A 26,904-nucleotide genomic window follows, 5' to 3' on the forward strand; every position below is an offset into this window, starting at 1 on the left:
TAGGAACAGTTTCTTTCCCCTCGCCATCTCCCTCCTAAACAGTTGACCTGTCACACTGCTCCCACTGCCAGACTGCAACTGCACCTTATGTACATTCTGTAGTATTCATTCCACCTCATTTCATTTCTGTCATCCTGTATTCTATGTATATAAGTTTAGATTGGTCATTTATAGTTGGTTTACACAGTTTTTGTGTGTGTGTGTGTGTGTGTGTGTGTGTGTGTGTGTGTGTGTGCGCGCGCGTGTGTGTGTGTGTGTGTGTGTGTGCGCGTGTGTGTGTGTGTGTGTGCGCGTGTGTGTGTGTGCGTGCGTGCGTGCGTGCGTAATTTACATTGCTGTGCTTGAGAGTCACCATCTACCGGAACCAAATTCCTTGTATGTGTCTGCACATATACATGGCCAATAAACACGATTCTGATTCTGATAAGCTGCTGTAATTGACGTATTGACTGACGTAGCTGTTCCACAGAAACCATGACTGCATAAGTCAGAAACCAGCAGATTTAATTCTACCTGAACTGATTCTTCAGCCAAAGACCTGCCTTTTCTTTTTTTTCTTTTTTTTTTTTTTTAAGACCCTGAGGCTGCAACGGAGGAATGAGGAGTGGCATTAACAGAGAAATGTTTACTGATCAGAAATACACACATGGAAAGACAAGCATCTGTAAACAGAGCTATAAGAAAAATAAAGGAGCAGCAAGAAATACAGGAATAAGGAGCTGATGGAGAGAAAAGTAAAAATGGAACAAAGGTTGAAATCTATGCTTGATTTTTCTTTACTTCAGAGCTTCCTAGTGAGAAGCAAGAGGAATACCACAGAATGAGGGAAGTGACTGTAATAAACTTGTAATAGCAGATCCTGTTCTTTGCAGGAAGCAGCTTCAGTTGGGAGTGACGCCAAGCCCATCTACTTAATGGTTTACTTGCACCCTGGTGTGTATGGGTGGAAAAACGGTGCCAACCTCAAAGTGCCAGCAAGGCTTTGTTCCAGCGTGCTACCTTAGTGTCCATGTGTCAAAGGAGGGTTTGGGCTAAGGACTAACACCAACAGGAAGTGCAGGAAATGGCTGTTATGGTGTGGTAATCTCCAAACATTTTTTTAAAAAATGCAGTTATGTAAACAGTTTGTTTCTCCACTTTTCTAAAAGATAAAGCTTTGATGTTGCACGCTTCCTAATATTTAAGCAATCAAAAACAAGAAGAAACAGCAAATTCAATCAAACTTCAAACAGCAGGAAATCACTGGTGTTTTGTAGACATTGTAGTGCTAATTTAATCTGTTTTGCTTTAGAGTGACATTTCAGCCCCAAACTCCAAGTATGTCGTGGTGTTTCAAATTGGTAAAACAACTTTACCTCATCCAAGTTTACAAGACTTGTGACTCTTTTTTTTTTTTTCCCATTGCATTGTTGCCACATACTCATTTACCGTAAACTATAGATGCACCTCTGTGTGGGCTTAGATGAAAGGGTGGTTGCGTTTTCATCACAAAGACATGTGCCACTCAGTTTGGAAGGATAATGCTTCTGCTCCTCACTCCAGGCCCTCACATTTTGGGAAGCTCAGGTGATTCAGGAGATGATGACAGATTATACTTCTGACTCACCGTGCTGCTTTCTGGAAATGCCACCCTCGCGTACAACATGCCAAGAAGTTTTACATGCCTTTGTGAAAAGGCACTTTAAAACAAAATCTGCTTCAGATGCATTTAGCTTTTACTTCCAAATAGCACTCCACGCAGGCAGGAGTCCAGGAGCAGCTTCTAGGCTTTGGCCTCTAACATTCACAGTGTGCTCTCTGTTCATCGTCAAGAAGAGGCCAAGAAGTAAGTTTCGTTTCTTTCTTCTTTTTTTTTTAATTTAAAGAGATAATTTGTTAGTGACCAGATTTACTCAATATTTGTGGTGTTTTTTTTTTTAAGAAATGCAAATCTTTAACTACTTGTGCTGCCTCACTGCAAATACTGCTAACAGGCAAAATCAAAGTAGAGGATAAAATGCAAACGTAATTTGGCTTGATCTTTCAGTTTCTCTATAGCTCCTTCCCCAGGTTATAGAAATCACTTGATCCCTTTATAGTAAAGGAGTCACAGAGCTAAATGTAAAAATGTTCATTGTTTTGTTTATCATTCTTATGGTTTATGACCAGATTTTACTAGAAGGCATGATCAGACACAGACAGGAACAAATTATTTAAATCACTTAGAAATCAAACCAGAAGATTTGGTACCTGAAATGTCTGTGCGTGTCCTCGTTTTTATTTCAAACCTGAAAAGTCAGGCGCAACTTCTTATAAAAGTACAAACTGAAAGTTAGTGCCTTTCTTCCTGCTGGGCGATAATGTCGTGTCCCCAAATGTTGGAACATTAATGAATACCTAAAACCTCTGAACTGCAGGTAAAAGAGAAATTAAAAACAATATTCAGGTTCCTCAGTTTTGACAAATGTAGTGTGAACAACTTGAGATCAAAACACATGCATGTATGTAGCATTTTTGTGTGTGTGTCTAATGTGGGTCATCTGATCATCCTGGCTTTCACCGCAGCAGGATGGGCTTATTGTATTGTCTGACAGGAAACGCACACACTCACACATAAACATGCATGTGTGCACGTGTCTGTGTGTTATCACCTCTAGACAATACAGAGGAACAGGAGCACAAAGACAGGAGAGTGTTGTCCTGAGGGCTGGCGAGCAGAGCCACACACACATTCAAACAACACGGGCTAAAAATGAGCTCATACCTGATGTAATGACACAAGGAGAGCTCTTCTTCTTGCTTCTTCTCTTTCACAGATGAAATCTAATCATTCTGGCCAGCATTCCTGTTAAAAGAATGCACCAAAGTAGACTCTAAACTCTACTGATTTATGTTTCAGCTGACACCGAGTCAAGTGCTTAAAGTCCATGAGGCTTGAGAGCGCCTTAGGTTGCTCAAACGTGCAACATTCATGCCAAGACCACATTTTTCAGCCTCTCTGCAAATAGCAACATTAGGTCACCTCTAAATCTTCTTTAAGTACCAGACTAGTTGGTGGTGTTGGTGTCAGAGGTACCAAACAAAAAGGTTGAGAGCATGAAATATGAGGCTGTGAAGGCAATACGGAGGAGGGGGAGATGGAGGAGAGGAGGGTATGTGGGAGTTTTCTTCTGTGCTGGGGGGTAGAAGACAACTCTGCTAAAAGAGAAAGAAAACTCCTCCCAAACACAGAAGTGCATGAAAGGCGGGGCTGAGAGCTCACAAATCACTCCCCAAAGAGAGGAGGAGGAGGGCAGAGTTTGTGACAATGCTGCGCTACTTGTTGTTGCCCATCCAAAGGAGCCGGTCAGCAATTTTTAGCTAGTCAGTCATTCAAATTATGAAAGTCAATAAGTTTGTGAAGTGAGAGAAAAGAGCAGCGATCACACACTGAGGAGGAGCTCACACTTGCAGGTAGGAATGAGAAGTTTGTAGGAGCACACTTGTATGCAGTGGGGTGTAGGAATGTGTGTGTGGGGAAGTTGACAGCAGAGGAGACGGAGCTGAGGCAGCTATCTTTATGATCGTCTTCTGAATGCAATTTTTTTTTTTCCCCCCGTTTGTCTGTTTTTCTACTTGTTACTTTCTTTCTCTGGCTGCTGTTTATCTCCCTACGCCGCTGTGCTTTCCCTTCATCTCACAGCTGTCTGTCTGTCCATCCCTCTTGGTTTGCTTGTTTACAGCTCCCAGTGAATAAGATTTACTCTGGGATTTTTTTTTTTTGAGCAATAAGTTGCCATCCCAAGGCGCTGGGTGTAACTGCGGTTGCTGGGATTGGTGGTGTTAGCTGTGGAAAACCCAGCAGGAAATAATTACACGAAATATGAAAGATAAGACCAACGGCATTTCTTTCATCATTTTCTTTTTCTTGTTAGGCTCGCTCACTTAAGCATTTGCTTATCCTGACTCGATGTGATAAATGACTCAAAAATCTGGCTGCTTGTCAGAGATGGCGTTGCTTAACCCTTTACAACACCTAAAATTAGTCGTTGCTAAATACAAAGATGATGAATATGTGTTTGTGACATATGAATTAAAAGATTTGTGAGTTTAAAACAAAACTGTAAATTAAAAGCTCTTATCAGACAGCGCTTTGCTGTTTTGCTCACGATCACTTTGATAGGTCGAGGCTGAAACTCTGACCTCTCAGTTATGAGATCACATCTTTAAACAGCAAGCCACCAACTAAATGCTGACAGAGTCAGGCATGTGTGTCTGTGTGGTGTTGATGTTGGGGGGGGACACACATGTATGCAGCAGGTTGCTTCAGACATTAGTCAGTGTCATGTCTGAACTTCTCAGTGGAGTTGGAGTAAACCAATGAGATTCAGCCTTTAATGCTAAAATGTGTCTGTGTCAGATGCAAGGAGCACAGATTTGTGACGGTTGTGTGTTTCCAGGGTCAGTATTGTATGTGTAGTGTTGTGTTACTTGGATTCCCTGTGGCGTCAGTTGTTTGGTATTCCAGTAAGCCATCAGCGCTATACAACCTACTAATCTTTGCAAAGACAGAGACCCTGCATACCTGGAAAAGGGGGGAAAACAGATATTTATGGTCTTTATTTAAGTACATTGCTGCATTACTTGGTCATCACCAATATGTGGTACTTTAAATCTGAAGAAAATATTGTACATTTTCCTCTAATGCTTTCATCCGATGCCCAGAAGACTTTAGAGACACACAAACATGTGACAAATACAGAGAGTACGGTCCAGATTTATCCATCCAGCAGTATACTAAATAATATAGTTGGGAACTTCGAAGCATTTGGGCTAGACACAGCATCTTCAACATCAGTGATGTGGATTGTGTCAAAGAGGCTGAGTATTTTTGAATTAAACTTAGAACCTGCAATTTTTCTTTATTAAAGCAGTAAGACAGATGACGTGGAAATATGGACAAAAACAGCACAATGGTACCTTTCTACTATGCACATTACATGATGTTTAATGACATTTTAAAAAAGCTTTACAAGATTTGAAATGGTGTTACAGGTACCCCTCGTCCTTATGCTAAGCTCACATCATTATCCTCTAGCTCTAACCTTTCCTTATTGTTGTACATACAAGTATGAAAAGGCTTGAAGTGGGATCAGTCTTGCCATCGAACTGTCAGAGAGAAGGCAAATGGGTCTGTTACCCAAAATGTCAAACACTGATTTAGTCATTTATGTGAAGAAGTGTTGGGTGGCTGCGCTTCAGGAGGTAGAGGAGATCATCTACTAATCAGAAGCTTGGTGGTTTGATCACTGGCTTTTTGGCAAGAGACTGAACATCGAGTTGCTCCGATACAACCATTGGAGTGTGAATGCTAGGTGTGAAACACTTGGACGCAGAACTAAGCCCTTGTATGAATGTGTGTGTAAATGGGTAATTGGGGCTTGTTGTAAGAAGCGGTTGGGGTGATCAAATTAAGTATGTAAGTACCAATCAATTTACATTTAGAGTAACATATTTAGCAGTTTTGTTTTTTGTTTTTTTTCCTGCTTCATATCGATCCATTTGGGATCCTTTTGAGTCCACATGTAGTTAACGTAGTGGGTATGTGCTACCTTACCTTACTTAACCTGTTTCCTGTTTTTGTTCTGCCTGTTTTCTCAACAAAAGCTTGAGTAAATGAAACCAATCACTGTCCTGGTGATTTTCCTTTTGGAGACAAGCCAGAATTTGTTATACAGCCTGGCTTGCGCTATGCGTGCTTCCTTGTAAGTAACATAGCTTTAGTTGTGAAATAACAATAAGATAACACTAACCAATGCTTCAGGCATATATAGCCTTTAATTTGATCAATTTAACAAATAATTAAATATATCAGCTTTTTAATTCAATTGTTTACACATGAGAAGATGTCAGAAGTGCATCCCACAATGCAGTGCAATCTTTGTAGTTCAAACATCATTTGAAATACTTGGTTTCAGATTTAAGGTTGCAGGTTCTTCCTGACAGTTCACTCTGCATCTTTTACTGAAGTGAAAATCTAAAAGCTCCATTCATCACCTACTCAGCTGACACTTCGTGCAACTGTCTGACAGTGTGGTGTACAGTGACTGTACAGTTAAGACTGATGCGTAAATGTCCAAAATGAGTGCACATGCTGAGGGGAAGTTAGGTGTGACTGTCTGACAGAGTGAGAGATGTGCACAAAGGTTTAGAAGTATGAAATGGCAGCTACTGCTGTGGGATTTAATAAGAGCCTCATTAATATGTTAAACACATCTCTCTCTCACACACACACACACACACACACACACACACACACACACACACACACACACACACACACACACACACACACACACACACACACACACACACACACACACACACTGGTGAGCCCACGCACTGAAGAGCGCAGTAGGACACCTCTCCCTCTCTCTAACAAAGACTGGCTCTACACAGTGGTCATGTGACAGTTGTTCCCATTGTTCACTTCTGGCCAGGGGTGGTTTTCCTAATGTGTGTGTGTGTGTGTGTGCATGCGCATGAGTATCTGCGTGCATGTTAAAGCAGGAAGACACTTTAAGCCAGCCAGAGGAAATCCCTCATTCCCAAGCATGTTGATGTTTGCGCTCGTCCTCCCGGTTGTGTGTATGTTCGTGTGTAATGACAGACCACCTCTGCAGCATCTGAAGCTTAATGTTAAAACCCTACTTTATTTTTGAAGCATTTTATCGAGTGTGTTTTTTAATCTAGATGCTCAGTTTGTGTTTTGTAAACCATCTGTCCATGGTACCAAAGGACTAAAAGAGATTCGCGGAACTCTCTTAAAGACTCCTGATGTTCCCCAAAAAGGCCAATATTTTAAAACCACTACTTGAGTGGATTAGCCAAAGAGCTCTCTGCCTCCTGGCTGATGTGTTGGGTTGGCTGGAGAGATGCTGAGAGAGCTCACCATCAAAACATTTGACTAAATTGAATTGAACCGATTGCAAAAGTAGTGTCCTTCAGATGGAAATGGCTCAAGAGATACTCTGTGAAAAGGAGGAAGGCATATTTGTTTTATTGATAGTAATTCTTTATAATGAACTGCTGTCCTCTAAATGTTTATACTGCCATTTCCTCTTCCCGTTAATCTACACGTCCCCCCCCCCCTCCAAGGTCTTGTGCACAAATGTTATTGTTCCAAACCCAAGGCCTTCACTAGTGTTGGTGACAAACCAAATCTCACTTGAGGATGTTTTGTCTGTTACATGGCTAAAGAATAAAACTTTTTATTGGCTGTCAGACCTTTATGAACATGTGAAACTGTGTGAATTTCCCTTTTAACCATTTATTTTGGAATTGTCTAGCTACCCAATCTTACTGGGTTGAGGTAATAACAAAAATTTAACTTGTACTCAGCTTTGGGCTACCATATGTTTAGGTAAGATAGCATAAATACCTTCTTAAAATATTCCTCATAACCAGTGCAAATACAATAACAATGTGACAGTTGAATAAGGATCCACCAATTGCAGGGGAATGATTGGGCATTTTGAAGGATATTTATTAAATGAAACTGAGGAATAAAAACTGCAACTTTATTAAATTATGACTGTTTTTCCTCTTTGTAACCGTCTACATTGCCCTGTTAGTATATGAACATGAGTACGTTTGTAAACATGAAATATGTAAACATAGTTATTTCTTGTTGTTTCTGAAGGTAAGACTGCATCAAGTTTCTGATATGTTGATTTTTCTTACTGCTGTTTCATTTTAGTTTAGTTTTGATTTAAAAAATAATAATAAATTTATAAGCAAAAACATTTTTTTTCCTCCAGCTCTTAGAATGAATAATTTATCATTATCTAGAAATGTTCATTCCTGTGTGTTTGTACGAAAGCACATTATTTAAAACAAACAGTTTTTCTGTAAAACAACAAGCGAAAAATGATACCAGTTGAAATGTGGGTCAAAATTGTAGAAATAATGACTCAGCATTCTTGATATTTTTTTGTTGATACCCCTATCTTTTCTGCCGTATACTGATTATATTGTCACTTGTGCTTCTGAGGGATTATGTTATGAGCGCTAGTATTAACCGTTACGATACTGATTTTAAGAAGTTTTTACGTTACTTAACGTGCACACACCTTGTACATGGAAAAAAGGCACTAGCAAGTGTCACTCAAACCTAATGTGAAGTTAAAACTTGCTGGTATAAAACACAAATTCTTTGGCATGGATGTCTTTTCAAATCTGTCTGACCCACTATAGCGTATACTGTCCATACATAGGAAATAATAGACTTGGTATAGGAAGCACTTGCACTCATTTGCAGAGTTATAACTACTGGTTGAACAGCTGTGGAGAAGAGAGGGTGAACCAGGGACAAAGATAAAAGTGGTGGGGAACTAGACGAGTCCATTATTATAAGAGGTAAAAGGATAAAGAAAAGGGAGAAGGACAAGTCTGGGAGCTGCCATGATGGACAGGCAGGGAGGAAAGGAGGGAGGGCATGTCTGTGTGGAGGAGGGCGTGAGACTACAAGAGAAAGGGGGAAGATGGATGAGTAGGGACCGGTGAGAGAAGAGTGAAATAATGCAGAAAAAAAAATGGTAGGAAAAGAGTAGGCAAATGTACAGGACAAGAGTGTAGCTGTAGCTCTCAGAATCAATCATTTATGTATTAGTTAAACTGACCCAGTATACGGGAGTAAGTGCTAAATGTTTGTGTTTTCAATCAGTGAGAGTCAGTCAATTCTCTTCTGCAGGAGAGTGTGTGTCTGTGTCTGGCAGATGGTCAGGGCCACACACACACAAATACACATACAGCTGACCGTCCCCAAGGGTCGTATAATAGCTTCTCCTGTTGTAGTCGTTCTACCCTTCAGAGGAATCCACTCTCTCTGACCCGGCATGCCTTAGAAGGACTTTTACTGTGTACACTGAAGAGTCCTGAACCAGCCAGCTGTTCCTTTCTCTAAACCATTATTTGCATTTTTATTGATATTCATGATTACAAGCTGGTGGCTCAGTGACCCCCTGCTGGAGTTAAGTTTTAGCATTTAGTTCCAGTTTAAGGCGGTCCTGGTTTATTTAGGAGTGACCAAACTCCAAGAACCTACTGAAAGGTTGTGTCCTCTCGTTTGTAGCCTTCTCCTTTGAGCTGGTGTTAACTCTAGCGTTTGCCATTTAACGTGACAGCAAACAACAGCCGTAGATGAGAAACTATGCGAGTATTTTTGCCAAAAGACCAAAAAAGTGCTACTAAACACAAATCTTGGAGACATCACACAGGGTATCAATCATCTCAGTCATTGAGCATACTTTAGCACAGCCCTGGAAGCGGGGAAATTGACTTCTGTGGCTGTAATGCTGCTCCAACAAGTGCTCCAATTTATGCTTTCACATATTTTTAAGCGCTAGTTCTGTTCGCATTGGTAGAAGTCTAAACAAAAATGCTACAAAGACATTTTATCATTTCGGCTTGCTATCAAAGTATTAAATGTAAGACAGTTTGCTGCTAGGAGGCACGTTTCTGTACTGTACACATGGTCTGAAATGATGTCCATCTGAGCTGTTAGTTTTTGTTGTTTGTTGCGGATCATCTTTTTTGTTATTATCATGCACATGTAAAAGTGGTCCAGCAGCATTTTTCTGCAGTTACTGCAGGTCAGTTGAACACCGGTCAGTTTGATTATGTTCCTTCAGCTTGTGTTCTCTGATCATAATCAGGCTGTTTAACAATAGCAAACACGGGCTCAGTTGTTCAGATCAGATTCTTAGGTTTGAGATTAGAGAGCGGGTCAGTTGAATCCAGTCTGCTACCGTGTTATTTTAGTTTGTACAGTATGACTAACTGCTGCGCTGTGAGTGATTCAGAGCGGATAAAGCTGTGCTGTTCACTCATCATCACACAGCAGGGGAATTTCTCTGTCCTGTGTTTTAGTTCCCTGTCATCCTATCGGTCATGTTCATCATGCTGTATTTATAACTGTGTCTGTCTGTTCATTACACAAGATCTAGCTAATGGGCAAAAATTAAGTTGGGTGCAGTGCTGCTCTCTTTTCTTTTTTTCTGTTTTCCCTTTTTTTAAGTATCTGGTGTATGAATCAGTTTTTAAGGAGATTACTGGAATACAAAGTATTTTGAAAATGTCCTAGTGTTATACTGATACTGATACTCAGAGGTTGTTGCTAAAAATATCACATAACACTGAGGCACACAGGGTCAGACCTCTATTCTGTTCTCATATCCACTAACAGAGGGCTGAAGTCAGCCTTCAGTCTGGTGTGGGAGAAAAGAAAACGTGGCTCCGATCCAACTATTGTATAAAAATTGGCTCAGGCGAAATTCTCAAACACATCTACTTTACTTTAATCTTCCCCTCTTCAGTGGAAGTATTAAATTGTTATCCATTTGCTAACTTATGTGGGTTTTATTGGCTTCGTTTTCAGACACAGTGTAGCTACAGATTTTGTTTCAGAGTGTGCACATGAAATTTTTTGTTTTTAAAAAAGAGGGGGGGGAAATCCATTAAATAGAGATGGGGTGTTATTCAGAGGTCAGATTAACTTGCTGCATCTACTAAACATTAGCGAAAAGTGCTAGTAAGTATTTCTGTATGTATGAACACTTGAAAGAGAGTGAGAATGATGGCTTTGTGTCTGCATTAAAGAGAGACAACTACTTTATACTGGCTGTGTGCGCCATTTCATCTCAGTCAGTGCTTCATGTCAGCCATTGTTACACAAATGTATAGCTGAGATTACTGTTCGTTATAACACACCTGAAGACGGCTAATTTGTTTGATTCATTCACTTAGTTTCCTTTATATTTGCAGGAACTCAGTAAAGTTATTAATCTTTATTAAGTAATCCAAAGTCATGGTGTATGTCATTACTGTTTAACAGTAAATGTCTGTATGTGTTTTGTTTCCAGAGTTGAGGATGATGGCAGAGGGGCGTTTTGCTAGTCTGCCCAGGTCTCTTCAAGCACACCACACCCTGGGAGGAGGCACAGGCCACTCTGGAGTACCCAGCAGCCCTCTTGGTGCCCCAAGCAATAATACCTGCTCCTCCAGGAGGCACCAGGCCTCTCTCACATCCTCCATGGATCTTCTCAGCTCCAGACCTGGGTAAGCTGTGTAACCATCATAAGCTCACTGCTGTTGAGTCATTTATTAGAAATCAGCAATAGTAACATTTCCCATTGTGAGTAACTGTTTGCTTTTTGTCCTGCAGTCTCCATCCAGGCCAGTGTGGCAGCCTATCAGAAAAGCCAGCTGCCGCCTACCAGCCAATCTCTATTCATGGGACTCTGCCTCGGCGCAAAAGAGGAGGGGTCAACCTCACACATGGAAACTACACCTGGGACCCCAAAGCCAATCACACAGAGCCTTTAATTTATGAGAATGCATTACTGACTGCTGAGTACCCGCATCAGTCCATGACCTCTTCACTGGTCCAAAATATCGCTGATGACTTCCATGGTTACAGGTAAACATGTTCACAAACACAGACAAACATGGATAATGCTTCTGGATGTTTATAGTTTCATTTTCATTCTACGGTTTGTTCTTGCACATTCTGGGCAAATGATAGTCTTCATCACAAGTACGACTGTTGCTTATCTTTATATCTGTCAGATGTTTGTGTAGGGAAACCATCTTTCAGAAGAAGCACCTTTTGTTCAGTACTATCATGATAAAAGGTGATTGTTGCAGGGGTGTCTTGTCATTCTGAAGGTTGGCACTGTTTGATGATCAGAGACTGTTAGTGCTCTCGAGAAAACACTGCTCCTCTTCAGACTGGAGAGTGAGACAGTGTGGAGTTGGATGGAGAAAAGTGAGGTTGTATAGAGACCCCTGAGGGGGTGTAGTGATTAGCTCAACTTCAGAGGGAGCACACACACACACAGACACACACAAACCCACACACATCTCATCCCTCATCATGTCCTCCACCTTTCTATCTCTAGTGTAGAGTTACAACAGACTGTATCTGATGTAGCCAGCTTTGTGTGTGCATGTGATGTGCGTCTGTGGGCGCATTCGTGTAGCCCCCAGCAGTTGGGTTACCTTTGTTGGTCAGGGTGTGGCGTGGCAGATCAGAGACTACTGTGAAGTCTTTGTCTCTACTTTTTATCTGTCTGCCTCCATGCCGGATAGATTTCATAGACCGCTGACATACAGTGGGACAATTTGTCCAGGTCAAATTCAGCCTGTACAGGTGGCAAAATAATGAGTAGCATATTCTTTTTTTTGTGTTCTTTCATAACGTTAGTACAACTTCATGGGTATTTTCTTGCTCTTTTAAACAGCTAGCACAGAAAGTGCCAGTTTTCACACCTTTCATGCATAAATGAGCCTTTTGACTGATTAAAGTTCATCAAAATTCAGCCATTACCTGATGATAAAGTTCATCAAGAAAGCATATTTCTAAAGTTTTGGCATGTTGGTTGTCATCCACCCAGGGGCGTAATTTCCAGGGGGGTTAGGGGGGTTGTGACCCCCCCCCCCCCCCCCCCCAATAATCAGACCCAGCCAATATAACCCCCCCCCCCCCCCAGTAAAATTATGAATTATCTTGCATAAATAGGCTGTTAATTTTCTTTACTCATTTCGAATGTGAAATAGTTGCATGTTTAATCATCTGGGAATTTACCCAGATTTATTTATTTATTTATTTAGACAGAGCTCTTGACACCCCCCCCCCCCCCCCCCCCCTCCCCCAGCCTTACTTCAAGTTAAGACTGTGAGAATCAGGCAAAAGTCGCTTTTGATTATTCCTGTCCAAATATCGAGACTACAGATAATTAAACATATCTTTTTAAAATATCTACATACTCAGGAAACAAATAAGATTATTAGGTTAGTGGGTAAAGAGGGAACGGAAGGAAAGTGACGCCCTGAGCATGCTGTTGTGTAGAAAAACACGAAAACACTGTCTTATCTTTTGCTCAGCATGAAACTGGAGATAAACAAACCACCAGGGACCTGCTGTGATAGCTTGATAACCTGGTCGTTTCAGTGATGAATCAGCGCAGTTGAATTTTTAAACTTATCCATCTACTGACTCAAATCCAGAGTATTTCCAAATAAGGCTCAGTTAGTATATTTGTCTCTCTCGTGTTGTGAACTCTCTGTCATCATTACCACTCAGTTCTTGAATTATTCCAGGCCAAAACTCACAGCCCCACTGGGGCGAGGCACCTTGAGGAGACTGTTGTTGTGATTTGGCGTTGTGTGTTGGCAATGTGTTGGCAAGCTGCAAGTCTGCATTTATGAATTAGACGGCAATAATTTGCTTGCGCACTCCAATCTGAGTGTGGTCGCAGTCAGTCCAAGTTGGGCCACAGTTTTTGTAGCCATGTGCTTTCTGCACCCAGGCAAACCTTGTGATTGAAAGTGATCACCCTGAGGTTGAGGACATGGACAACCATGACAACCACTTAGTCACACGCTCTTCTATTTTGACTCTAGGGTGACTGAGCCATAATGTAAGGATGGCAGCTAATGACCTGACAGAAAGGAAAGTATCTTGTTCAAGTCCACATTCTCAAATTTAAAGTTTCCTGTTCAATTATGCTGGTTCTTCTTAGTTTTTATGAGTTGACACAAATTCTTTTTCCTATTCAAACTAAAACATTCAAACTTTTTATTTTTCTAGTGCATATATAGATTGCTTGCTTACTGTGATCTTAACACTCCCAGAAATTTTCCAAATTCCAGAGTTTCCTCCCACCTCTGGTCATTTGGTTTCAAACTACAAACAATTCATAGCAGAGATTTCTATAAAATGATGAGTATGTCTTTATGGAATGTAACCACTGACTGTCCATTGCTGGCCTATGACCCCTAACCTTATGTCACACTATCTTCCCATTGGTCCATGTGTCTTTGTGTTGACCTCTGAGGGCAGCTCTAGGACCACCAAGAAAGGAGGGGGAGGAGGAAACTGAGCAGACAGAGTTCAGAGTTGGAGGGAGTATAGATGGACAATAACAGACTGGTGACATCTGAAACTTTTCCTTTTATTTGTATAGTGTAAATGAAATTCTGAATTCCCCACCCACTAACAATAACTCACTAACAAGTACTTTATGTAAGGTTTGTTCATATAGTGCTTTTTAAGAGCCAGAAAGTGCTTTACCGTATAAAATAAGATGCAACAAATTGTATAAATGGATAAAACGAAGCAAACGCAATCGTGCACAGGTGGATCTTAAACTTGTTTTTAAAGATAGCAAGGTAGTTCACGGATCTCAAGTCAAAGGAAAGCAAATTCTACACAAACAGATATCAAACATTTCTTTAGAACAATAGTTCAGTGTTTAATTTTAAACATTATGCTACCCTGGATACCTTGGATGCACTATAAAATGCATACCAGTAAACAGATCATCATTGATCATCAAGAACAAAATGGACTTCCTTTTTCCAAATGCACTCAATATTATTGTTTTTTTGTAGTTTTGTGAAAGCTGAATCATTACAAAAGGTTCACTAAAAATGGTAAATGGCCTGTATTTGTATAGCGCTTTTCTAGTCCCTAAGGACCCCAAAGCGCTTTACACAACCTGTCATCCACCCATTCACACACACATTCACACAAAAATGTCCTTTTGTAGGCTAAACTCAACAGATTGTCCTGGAAAGGGGATGATTCAGAGTAAATCTGCTATCTACAGCAGTGCAAATGACATTTAGCCTTGTATTTTACCTGTTTGTACTGAAAAGATGTATCTGAAAAGATGCCAGGTGTCAGAGCCGTTCTTATTCTAATTTATTCTAATTTATCAGTTTATTTAGTTTTTGTTACTCTGTTTCATTTCTGCTTTGCATTGTAGGACAACTGTCTGCCAACAGAGCCAGTGTGTTTTGCAGCATATTGTATGAAACTAAGATCAAATGCATTTTGGGAATTAATTAATGCCATTTATTTTAGAATAACTGTTCAGCCTGTGGTATTAAAACTATAATGCATAGAAATCAGCTAAGATAAACACAAACTGACAGTAAATTGAGACTTTTCACGGAGTCTTTCTAATGGAAGCACACTGACCTCTGTAGGCTGCCTTCAGACTCTGCATGCTGCCATCAACTTTTTCCATTTCTCCCTATCCTTGTCTGTCTCTCTCTCTCTCTCTCTCTGTCTTAGCCTCCCTTCAACACACTCTCTCTCCCACACACACAAATATAGTGTAGTTCCTAACTTAAGCCAGTTGTGGTCTTGCTGAGTATTGTGCGGTGAAGTGCAAAGAACAACAGTAGCCAGAAAAAGATTGTGGCGAGTGCTGCCTCGCAGTGGTCAGCTCGTGTCCCCTGGAATGCTTCGCTATCGCACATCCATCATGCTCCGTTTAAATTCTTTTAACGCTGTAGCCAGGATGAGTAAACATTGCTAACCTAGGACACAAGGAGTGACACCGAATCTCTGTTTGCTCCGGGGCTATCACTCTGTTTGTGAGCCTGACCTTTGACCTGCCCGAGGGGAATTTTCAAAAAAGGGAATTTCCCTCCCTCAATTTTGGCACTTTTAACCCAGGAGGATGTAGATGGGTGTTGTCTGTCTGCATTGAACCCACCTAATCCTGGAGATCCAGGCCGAGGTTACAAGGGGCAAGTGGTTGGAGTGGTAAAAAACTTTGGTCCCATCAAAGGTCCAGCAAACCACTGACCTCAGAGAAGCAACACACATGGATACAGAAAATGTTCAGTGAGTTTCAGATTTTAGTTTAGATTTCAAACCACAGAAATTCCTCTACTGCTTCTATGTCCTTTATCTTCAGCGTTGAATATCAAGCACTAATCAGTGTTTGCCAAACATAATGCATTACCTGCAGCAGGTGCTTTTATAACATAGGACAGAGGCTCTGCAGCCACTCACAGCTCTTTTCCCATTGGTAGAAGCTTCCTATTGCTTTGATATAGAGTATCACCAGCAGTTCACATTTTAAATTTTGTCAGCATGTCAGCAGTGCAGTGGTTAGCACTGTCATCTCACGGCAAGAAGGTCTCTGGCTATTTATAGCTTCCTCCCACAATCCAAAGACATGTGTTAGATTAACTGGTGACTTTTAAAATTGAATTTAGGTACAAATGTAAGCATAAATGTTTGTGTCTCTATTACCCTGCAGTAGGCTGGTGACCTGTCCCGGGTGTACACAACCTATCAGACAGCTGGGATAGGCGCCATCCCCACTGTGACCCCTATATTGGATAAGTGAAAGAGGATGGATGGAGTAAAAGAAAGCTATATCTATCGCTTGGTGCTTCATCCTGTAATTTTGGAATAGCAGGGGAGAGCATGGATGCATACACATACCCATCTAGTTTTTTTATTCCTCATAGTTGTATATTTTACTTTTTTTTTTAAAAAGCAAAGGAAAATTGAGAATTTAACAGCAGGCAAACAGATTCGTTTGCTGTCTCTGCTAATACCTGAAACTTGTCTTGTCTTACTTCTGTAAATGGTCTACAGTGAAAAAAAATAACCCCAAAAATGTGAAAAGACGTTTCAGGAACGAGCACACGGCATCTGTATGGGAATGAATGAAAGGGAGCAATTTCGGAAATGCTGTGGAAAGTAGAGTAGATCGAAAGCACTTGATCACATCTTCAAACTCGATGCTGCTGCTAGTTTTGTGGCAGTTTAGGAGGTGAGGCAAGGGGGCGGTTCAGAGCATGAATTCCTGAAAGAGCGCCCCATTCTTAGACTTCAAAAAACTTTCACAACATTACATTTATGGCGCTTTTTCCAAATACAGTGACGGACTGAGTCATACAATCGTCAAATAAACCTCACAAAGAAATTAGTTCAGCTCCAGTATACTCAAGTGCATAAAGTTTTACTTTATAGTACATTTAATTTGATTTATTTTGTACTCATCTGTTTCTAAATAGGACTACACATGCTAATGGATGTTGTTTTCATCTGTTTGGCAATTTTTAAGTTTTGTTGGTAATCATTCTAAAATGTCATGAATGCAACACACACATGGTATTATTGTAATGGATGAATGTTTAGTGTATAGTGTAGGGGTTTACACTGGTGAAGGATGCCCAGTTTGATTTTAGGTGACAATACAAAACAAAACAAAAAATCAACCTGGCGGAGCGACCTACTGTAGCGACTCCTTGTGGTGCAGCTGAAAGTGCTTTCTCTCAGCACCTTCAGGAAGTTCCTGATGGTGTCAGACACGGCCACTGAGAGGAAACCTCGGTGCAGATTTCATCTGTAAGCCCCGACGACCTGCCAGATGACTGATCTGTGCACCTAAAATAGAATCAGGTTTAATCTGCTGCATTTCATCGGTTCTGCAAACTCATTAAGGGTAAGAGAGATCTGAACACCTTCCATGAATGATGACTATACATTATTGTGAATGGGGGCTTCTGTTCAGTTACATAACTAAATCCCACTCATTATTTGGGGGCATGTTTAAACTGCGAGGGCTTAGAGCTGCACATATTTGGTTTGGTAAGTAATGGACTGTGCTAATATTCCCGTGGGAAAACCAGTGCAGGCCTAAGGGATTTAAACTACCAACCTTGGTAATGTAGCCATGGATTTGAGCTAATTACCCCTTTCACTGAGCCCCTGGTTGTAAGCCTCCTGTCGAGACTGAGCTGCAACTCGAGTACCAATGTTCAACGCAGAGATGGAGAGCACCGAAAGAGTTTTGTTAAATTTTGCGGGACAGCTGTAGAATTTATTAAGGGATAAAATATGACAAGCTAACATTGGCGGAAAAAACAAACGGAGAACAAAAATACGAAGATTGAAAATGAGTAATCTGATCTTTAAACAATTGATAAACAAAAGTGATTAAAAAAGCAGATAAAACTGCAGCGCGTGTAAACTGAGATTAGGAAGATGGACAAAAGCATTTTTTGTGAATAAGAGAATTACAGAAAAATGCAAAAAGAGCAAATTAGAAAAGTGTGTGTTTGTGTGTGTGCTCTAACCTCTCTGTGAAATTGTCAGTGGACTCTGAATGGCAGGCGTGTGGCTGTGATGTGTTATGATGGGGGAGGAGAGAGAGAGAGAGAGAGAGAGAGAGAGAGAGGCCAAGTCAGACAGGCAGTAAGGGAACATGTTTACCACTAAAAGAAAGGGAGTGAAAGTCAGGCAGCGAAACCGGGAAAAGAGGAGACTTAAAGCAGTGTAGTGCAAACTTTGGTTCCACTTGATTCTTTTTTTCTTTTCTTTGAGAAACCCACTCCCAAGTGGGACCTACAGTAGTAGATGTGGATTAACTCTGCGTTGCCACAAGAATCAGCCCTCTGCTTTAGAGCGCAGGTTTGGCTTCTTATCATACAGGCACTTGTTTGGATCACCCTGTTAGACCTTTAAAGAAAAAGTGCCACACCTCCACACCTATAATTCATCTCCTACGGAGTGACGAGGGCTGAATACCCATCTTCAGCACTAGTCAGCGAGCGGCCTTGACTGTGCAGTTTATTTGTAATAGGAGCTATAAGGAGGACCTAAAGGTCCCATCTGGGTCCTTTTGGCAGGATGTGTTCTCTAAATCGGACCTTGTCTCTGTCTGTGTTCCCCAGGGAGCCTGCAGCCGGGCCCGACGCCACAGTGGACTACGTTAAGGTAGGAAAAGCAGTGGTGCTATATTGTTTGTCTGCTGTTGCTGAAAATAAGCGGTTCCATGATAATCAATGTAAATATTTTGCTTACTGAAAATATGGCTGCTTATTACTGCCTCTATAACGCATAAAACAGTATTTAAAAAGACTGATTGTAAAATGGTGAAACACACAGAAGTAAAATAAGATGTACGACCCCGCCAGGCTTAATTTAGTTTAGCAGACTAAAGTGGAAGCTTGTTGTGTGTATTATAGTAGGAAGGAAAAAGTTATACTAGCAGTTATGTAAAACCTCAGACCTCCCACCCTGCTGTGAAAATACTGCAGTACTAAAGTAAAGACATTTTGCCAGGGGGAATAAAAGTAAAACATTTAGTAAAGCCCACCAATAAAGGATTACATCTAACGGGACACATCTGCCACTGGATATGAAACACCAGCTGTTTCTGCAGACTGAGGTGTAAACATCACTCTTAGGTGAGGTTAATCTAATTGCACCTCGACTACTTGGATAATGTGCCTTTAAATCATACGCTCAGTTTTGTTGCTGTCACACAGCTTTAAATCATTTTCGTACCACCTGCACCGCAGTTTTCAGTCAAAGACAGATGACGACCGAGATGCGATGGTTCTGTTAACACAGTTCTTTGCCTTTCTTATTTTTGGCTCCTGTCTGCTCGGTTGTTAAGAAATTTGTATTATTAAGACCATCAAACAAAATACAAACCTTCTGTGCTGCACATTTAGTGGAGAAAAGGCAGGGTATCTAATCTAAATACATTTTGAGCAGCAACCAAATTGAGTGCTGAAGCTGGTTTACCTAATCTTTAGTCAGACATTGCCTTATTTAAATCATAATTATGCCTGTATTTTTGCAGGTTTCTTAGAACAACAGTGTTAAACAGACACTGACATGAAAATGATTGCATTACTGGGAAAGAGTCTGTATTTTTATGTTTTGTTTTGGTTTTAAATCAATGAATGAAATTAAACAGGAACGATTTTCCGATTCCCACGCTTGCAACTGTGTGGCTAGAGAAGAGACAAGTAAACAAATAAACCAGCAAAAATCAAATTGTATTATGAGGCAAAGGCGTGGGAGGAAAAAGCGCAGCAGATAATCAGGCCTGTAGTCACAGACAGCTGTTCATATATCAGCACAGCTCATCGTAGACGGCTCGTCTGTACCTTCTGTTCATAAAGAAATGCGCAGGTTTGTGGACGATTTACACTCAACTTCATTATTTATCAAAATAAATAATTCTATCATTTTCCTAAATGATATTTGTTTGTGTGAAAATGGTAAACTTTCTTTCCTTGAATGGGGAAAAAAAACTGTTTTTATACCTCACAATAAAAAAAAATAACAAAAAATTACTCAATCCCTGCATCTCTGTCATAGATTGTAGACGTAGGCAAGAAACAGTGGAAATCAGAGAGAGGAGGGTGGCATGCAAATATGTCCTGAGCTGGAGTCATGCATGAAGTTTGCATTATGTGGTGTCCACACCGACGCTTTGGCCCTCATGACACTGACCTATGTGATCTAATTTTGTCCTGTGAACAGCGACATCATTAGTTTCTTTCAGATCTTTGCAGATGTCATAACATTTACTGCAAACTACTAGATTTTACTGTAAATAAAGCCTGTCATTACATACAAACCCGCAGTGGTTTCTCCACTTTTCTTTTTCCCAACATTTTCTTTCAAATCAGTTCTTTTTCTCTGCGTACGACCACGTCCCAACTACTCCTCTCTCCTCCATCTGTTGGCTCATATGTTTGGATGCTAACACCCCATTGTAAAAAGCAAACTCTGTCCTTCCCATGGGAGCGGGTCACACATGTGGGAGCTAACCTCACAGAACACTTATGGGCTCAAAATGTGGTCATAAATATTTTGTACTTGTAAATCAGGATTTGTATGTGTGTGCGTAAAAAAGATTTGTGTGTGTAAAAAAGATTTGTGTGTGGACTTAGCCAAAAAAAACCCCTGCAAGTTACAAGTACAAATTTTGACCCTATTTTTCTTCCTTTCATCTGATTGGCCAATGTCATGTCAATCACAAATGTAACTATCCAATCAGAGAACAGATGGGTTTGGCTGTCGGAGGGGCGCTTTTTTGGACTGCAGGTCCTTGAAGGGTAATACAGTTTGAAGCTGGAGGATCTCTATATAAATATCCGATAGCAGTTAGGTCCCCTAACTTTCAGCAGCTGTTGAAAGGATAAAGTTGTGGTATATCAGTGGTTAGAAATACCATTATTATTTTAGGATTAGTTTAACACAAAGTCAGGGCTGACCCGGGACCATGGCTGTGAGTCACAGTGCGCAGCATAAAGGTCCTTTCACATCGGATGCAGGGGAAAGCGCATCAAATCCGACTTCTTTGACACTCTGCGACCCATCTATCCGATCATGGTGTGACAGTGTGAATGACACAAATCCGATATTTTCAAATCCGATCTGGGTCACTTTCGTATGTGGTGCTGAATCCGATACATATCTGATGTTTTAGAAAGCGACTGCTGTTTGAATGGTCATGTCGCATTAAATCCGTCTTTTACATCACTGACACAAGACAGACGCCAACTATCAGCGCCCGACATGGTGAACGCTTCTATCCAGTGAAACTGTCGGGAAGACAACGTTGGAGAAACGTGAACATTTTATTTGTACTGTATAATCTGCAGATTCTGACAGAAATCTGCAGCTAGAAGCAGTGCTCCTCTAAAACAGCAGTAAGGATCATTATTAGGCCAAATGTAAATAACAAAACTTTATAACTTAAAGCAAAACTGGGAAACGTAAAGTCTGAAGTCTTTACATTAAGGGCCATCAGTCACACAATACTGTTTGCTCTGGGTCTAAACAGAGCGCGTCGTGTGTGACGTCTTCTTTTGCGCATGTGGCCGCTCTGAGCGTTCACACTAGAGCGCGTTTGCTGTCGCATTTTAATTGTAGTGTGAACAAGCAGACAAAAAAATCAGATTTGATCAAAAAATCGGAATTGAGCATCAAGACCTGCAGAGTGAACGTAGCCTAAGACTGTTTTTTGAGTTTTACAGTTAGGAATATGGCTCTCTGTCTACAATGTGCCGTCTCTCAAGACAGTCAAAACCCTTTAACTGGAACTTGATCAGTCAGGCTAAAATCAAAAGTACTGATATCATCAGGACATTTTCACACTGAGCCAACACCTCTCTGTTACAGAGCTGAGGATGCCTTTGTGCCAAATATCTAGAATAAATATCTACATTTAACCTACAATGACAAAACCAACTCAAAGTGCTCTGACTAAATCGAATTTGTGCGATTGTCTCTACATTGTGATTGATGAGACTACAAACCATTATACACATTTAACAATTAAATGTTCTGACAAACACATTTGTTTCATTTTCTGCTCATTTTATTTCCAAATTAAGAAGCAAATTATGTGAGTGATTTAGAGTGTCCGATCAAAGTGCATGTCTGCACTGTGAGAGGCCCCACAGAGCTGCTGCTGCTCACTCTGTCACTCTGTTTCTCACTCGCTGCTCATGCAGCAACTGAACAGCCTCCTCAAAGATCTACAAAAAGAAGCGAGGGCCCTAACGATACAGTTTCTCGGCCTGTCTTTCTGGGAACCTGTGGATCCATTTTTTACCTTGTCCTCACTAGCAGATTGTTGCATTTTGTTCTCACTGGCTGGAGAAACGCTTTTGTTACTTTCTAAACGTCTCAGCGCGTGACTGGAGCCACTCGATGCTTTTAGCTCCGCTTTTAATAGCTCCACAATGGCTGCTACAAAAGTCGCGTGACCCTTTTCCATCACAAACTGAAGCACGTATTTGGATCCAAATTTGCGACACAGGTCTTTGTACATTATGATGTACAAGTTTTTTACAGTTTTTAGAGGAGTCAAGTCTCCCCCAATCTTCTCTTATATCAGTCACTATCTGCTGAAAATTCAGATTTACAGCAGTTGTTTGTGTTTTCTCAGAAACGTGAGCGACTAAATTTGCAAGACACAAAGTGAGAAAGGTATCGGTCTCTGCAGGCGTAGGAAGCGTCCCAGACGAACACTGCGGGGCGTCGCTACATTTTTCTTCACTCTCTGAACTCTCACGGTCAAGATTTTGGACATCGGTGATTTGAAATATATCACTGTTGACCTCGCTACCCAAATCTCCCTCACCTACACAAGCTTGAGTCTGTGTGCTTTTAAAAGTCTCTACAGACTCTGATTTAAAGTCGTCATCTTCCTCAGAGTTTGGCGATTCAACAATGCTGTACAGTGGGGCAAAAAAGTATTTAGTCAGCCACCGATTGTGCAAGTTCCCCCACCTAAAATGATGACAGAGGTCAGTAATTTGCACCAGAGGTACACTTCAACTGTGAGAGACAGAATGTGGAAAAAAAAATCCATGAATCCACATGGTAGGATTTGTAAAGAATTTATTCGTAAATCAGGGTGGAAAATAAGTATTTGGTCAATAACAAAAATACAACTCAGTACTTTGTAACATAACCTTTGTTGGCAATAACAGAGGTCAAACGTTTACTATAGGTCTTTACCAGGTTTGCACACACAGTAGCTGGTATTTTGGCCCATTCCTCCATGCAGATCTTCTCGAGAGCAGTGATGTTTTGGGGCTGTCGCCGAGCAACACGGACTTTCAACTCCCGCCACAGATTTTCTATGGGGTTGAGGTCTGGAGACTGGCTAGGCCACTCCAGGACTTTCAAATGCTTCTTACGGAGCCACTCCTTTGTTGCCCGGGCGGTGTGTTTTGGATCATTGTCATGTTGGAAGACCCAGCCTCGTTTCATCTTCAAAGTTCTCACTGATGGAAGGAGGTTTTGGCTCAAAATCTCACGATACATGGCCCCATTCATTCTGTCCTTAACACGGATCAGTCGTCCTGTCCCCTTGGCAGAAAAACAGCCCCATAGCATGATGTTTCCACCCCCATGCTTCACAGTAGGTATGGTGTTCTTGGGATGCAACTCAGTATTCTTCGTCCTCCAAACACGACGAGTTGAGTTTATACCAAAAAGTTCTACTTTGGTTTCATCTGACCACATGACATTCTCCCAATCCTCTGCTGCATCATCCATGTGCTCTCTGGCAAACTTCAGACAGGCCTGGACATGCACTGGCTTCAGCAGCGGTACACGTCTGGCACTGCGGGATTTGATTCCCTGCCGTTGTAGTGTGTTACTGATGGTGACCTTTGTTACTTTGGTCCCAGCTCTCTGCAGGTCATTCACCAGGTCCCCCCGTGTGGTTCTGGGATCTTTGCTCACCGTTCTCATGATCATTTTGACCCCACGGGATGAGATCTTGCGTGGAGCCCCAGATCGTGGGAGATTATCAGTGGTCTTGTATGTCTTCCATTTTCTGATGATTGCTCCCACAGTTGATTTTTTCACACCAAGCTGCTTGCCTATTGTAGATTCACTCTTCCCAGTCTGGTGCAGGTCTACAATACTTTTCCTGGTGTCCTTCGAAAGCTCTTTGGTCTTGGCCATGGCGGAGTTTGGAGTCTGACTGTTTGAGGCTGTGGACAGGTGTCTTTTATACAGATGATGAGTTCAAACAGGTGCCATTCATACAGGTAACGAGTGGGGGACAGAAAAGCGTCTTACAGAAGACGTTACAGGTCTGTGAGAGCCAGAGATTTTCCTTGTTTGAGGTGACCAAATACTTATTTTCCACCCTAATTTACGAATAAATTCTTTACAAATCCTACCATGTGGATTCATGGATTTTTTTTTTCACATTCTGTCTCTCACAGTTGAAGTGTACCTCTGGTGCAAATTACTGACCTCTGTCATCATTTTAAGTGGGGGAACTTGCACAATCGGTGGCTGACTAAATACTTTTTTGCCCCACTGTAGCTGCGACTCTCACCATCTACAAAAGGGGGAGCTAAGGTCTTTGCACAGTCCTTTAAAATGTTCACTACACTGTAAACCATCCCAACAAAGTTTGTTTGTTGGGGATCTATCTGATTGCAAGGATGTGGACCCTGTGATACGACTCAGGGTTGAGTTTACGTTCTTTGCAATCGACACTGAAAATAAAGTCAGTAGTTTGTCTGAGTCACAAGACCGCCGTTGCCCAAAACCCAAGACCCAACCGAAGCAGTAATGAAAGATGTTTCTGAGGCTGGCCTCAATATCATCCTCTGTCACCCTGCAGTAACTGCACCCATCAAGCAGAGGTTCAACGTTCATCCTGAAAAGGGAGAGAAGAGAAACGTAGTCAGCCATTTTCCAACACTATCACTGTTTTGTCCAAATCTACAGGCGTCGTTAAAATAAACCACATGGATGACTTCACACGTGATGTAAACGAAGCAATGCTGTGTCCTCTGAAAAACCCCTCTGTCACCAGGATTACCCGATGAACCATCTCATGTAAAACGTCTAAGAAGAAGAAAGACTGAATGAAACTGTTTAATAAAGCAAGCTTTAGATTTACCGGTCAGCGGAGCTTTCTTTGTCTCCACGATCATGATTATGTGGGCAGCATGAAACCTGTCGGCGTATGACTTTATACACTACGGTGCTAATGTGCCCTATGAGTGCTCGGCACACCTCGGTCAGCAGATCGACGACATCAGAGGAGATGTCATCAGTAGCTAATGCCGTCCACTGTCTGAAAGAAAAACATTGAGAATGGTTGAGCGAAACAAACCTGTAACCAGTGAATATGTCTGTATATGCTGATAACTGTCTCGCTGACTTTGAGCTTGTGACTTACCTGAGCGATAAATTGTCTAAATAGTTTCTGAGGCATCGTTCAATGTCTCCAAATCTGAACAGAGGCACGCTGAGATGACTGCACCTCGGTTCAGCACGTTCATCTAATGGGATCTAGAAAGAACAGACAGATGTCAGTGAGCAGGCTTTACACATCCAAAATAATAAGAATTAGACCAGCAGCCAATGTAAGGTTTTTGTCACAGCTGCACTAAATAAACAGTATTGGTGCCTCATTTTGGATGTTTCTGTAACAGTTAGTCCACGAGTACCACTAAGCTTCTCACATATAATCATTGCAATTATTGCATTTTCAAAATGTCTAAAATATTGATGAGAGGTCTCCGTAGGTAGAGTCCTACCACGTTCACTGTAACGCAGTCAGTTCTTGTTTAATGTTATGTTGTTTTGTGGATCACAAGGTTTAAAACTACTCATAAACACACACACACACACACACACACACACACACACACACACACACACACACACAGAAAGTAACTCCACCAGAGTGCCTATTTCGGGTCACTTTTGCCGGTCCAAGCCCGGATAAAGGTGCAGGGTTGGAATTGTGACATTAAAAAAAAATTGCTAAAAATTTAATTTGTAGTTCTAAATAAACTCTAAATGCATTTAGGACATTTTTTTTACTCACTTTGTCTCTTCCACGATTTTATTTCTCTCTCCAACAACGTAGGTTACAATTACATTAGCATGACCAATTATGCAAATTAGGCGATGACATCATTTGGCGACTTCTAGCGACTTTTAGGACAACCAATAGCGATTTTCCTTACTGAGGAGTTGGCAACACTGCATGGAGGCAGCATATGCTGCTAATGCTAACTGCTAGCTAAAGGCCAAGGATCCAGAATTTGTTGCGCTGGCTGCTGAGCTCTGTGGGGTTTTGCGGCAGCTCTACCTGTACTAGATTCACCTGCTCCTTGTCGTTTCTATCTCTGACTTTATGTCCTCTACAAGAGTTTCTGTTTTTTTATCTTCAAATGTTCAATAAAAACGTATCGCTAATTCAAAATGAAGAAGGCTTTGTAACTATCCCCACTAGTGAAGACTGTGCCATTTCCACAACACTGCCCCCTCTCCCGAGGTCCGCAGCGCTGTTGAAAAGGCTCTGGAGGTCCCTGTATTAAGCACGTAAACCTGTGACACAAAAATCACCAAACTCGGACCACCACAGACTGTTTTCGTTCGTGGAGATGAAGGAAAACGCTGGGTTGGCATGTAAAAGGGCATTTATTCCCTTCAAAGACCTGCAGTTCAAAAAAGCGCCCCTCCGACAGCCAAACCCATCTGTTCTCTGATTGGATTGTTACATTTGTGATTGACATGACATTGACCAATCAGATGAAAGGAAGAAAAATAGGGTCAGAATTCGCACTTGTAACTTGCAGGTTTTTTTGGCTAAGTCCACACACAAATCTTTTTACACATACAAATCCTGATTTACAAGTACAAAATATTTGACCGCATTTTGAGCCCATAAACACTCTCAAACCTGTGAGCCCACATGCACAAATAGTACTTTGTGTGCATTTCTTTGGTCACACACATGGTGTATCAACAGAGTGCGTAGCCTATTTTTT

General features: G+C 41.3%; 1 protein-coding gene across 3 annotated transcripts in view; it reads left to right on the top strand.

The window, feature by feature from the left end:
• bcar3 (BCAR3 adaptor protein, NSP family member) overlaps positions 1-26,904 on the top strand; it is a 75,388-nt gene that overhangs the window by 18,022 nt on the left and 30,462 nt on the right. Inside the window, exons 1-4 of one of the 3 annotated variants that reach the window (XM_040046294.1) lie at positions 1,425-1,825; positions 10,881-11,076; positions 11,183-11,437; positions 18,508-18,550. In XM_040046294.1, the coding sequence (XP_039902228.1) occupies positions 1,579-1,825; positions 10,881-11,076; positions 11,183-11,437; positions 18,508-18,550 (741 nt within the window). In that variant the 5' untranslated portion in view covers positions 1,425-1,578. Of the gene's footprint in view, positions 1-1,424; positions 1,826-3,197; positions 3,433-10,880; positions 11,077-11,182; positions 11,438-18,507; positions 18,551-26,904 lie in introns of those variants that run through there. The other 2 variants (XM_040046296.1, XM_040046295.1) reach the window with 2 other exon arrangements.

This window comes from Simochromis diagramma, unplaced genomic scaffold, assembly GCF_900408965.1.
Source record: "Simochromis diagramma unplaced genomic scaffold, fSimDia1.1 OVJJ01000553.1, whole genome shotgun sequence".
In the NCBI taxonomy this organism is placed as follows: domain Eukaryota; kingdom Metazoa; phylum Chordata; class Actinopteri; order Cichliformes; family Cichlidae; genus Simochromis; species Simochromis diagramma.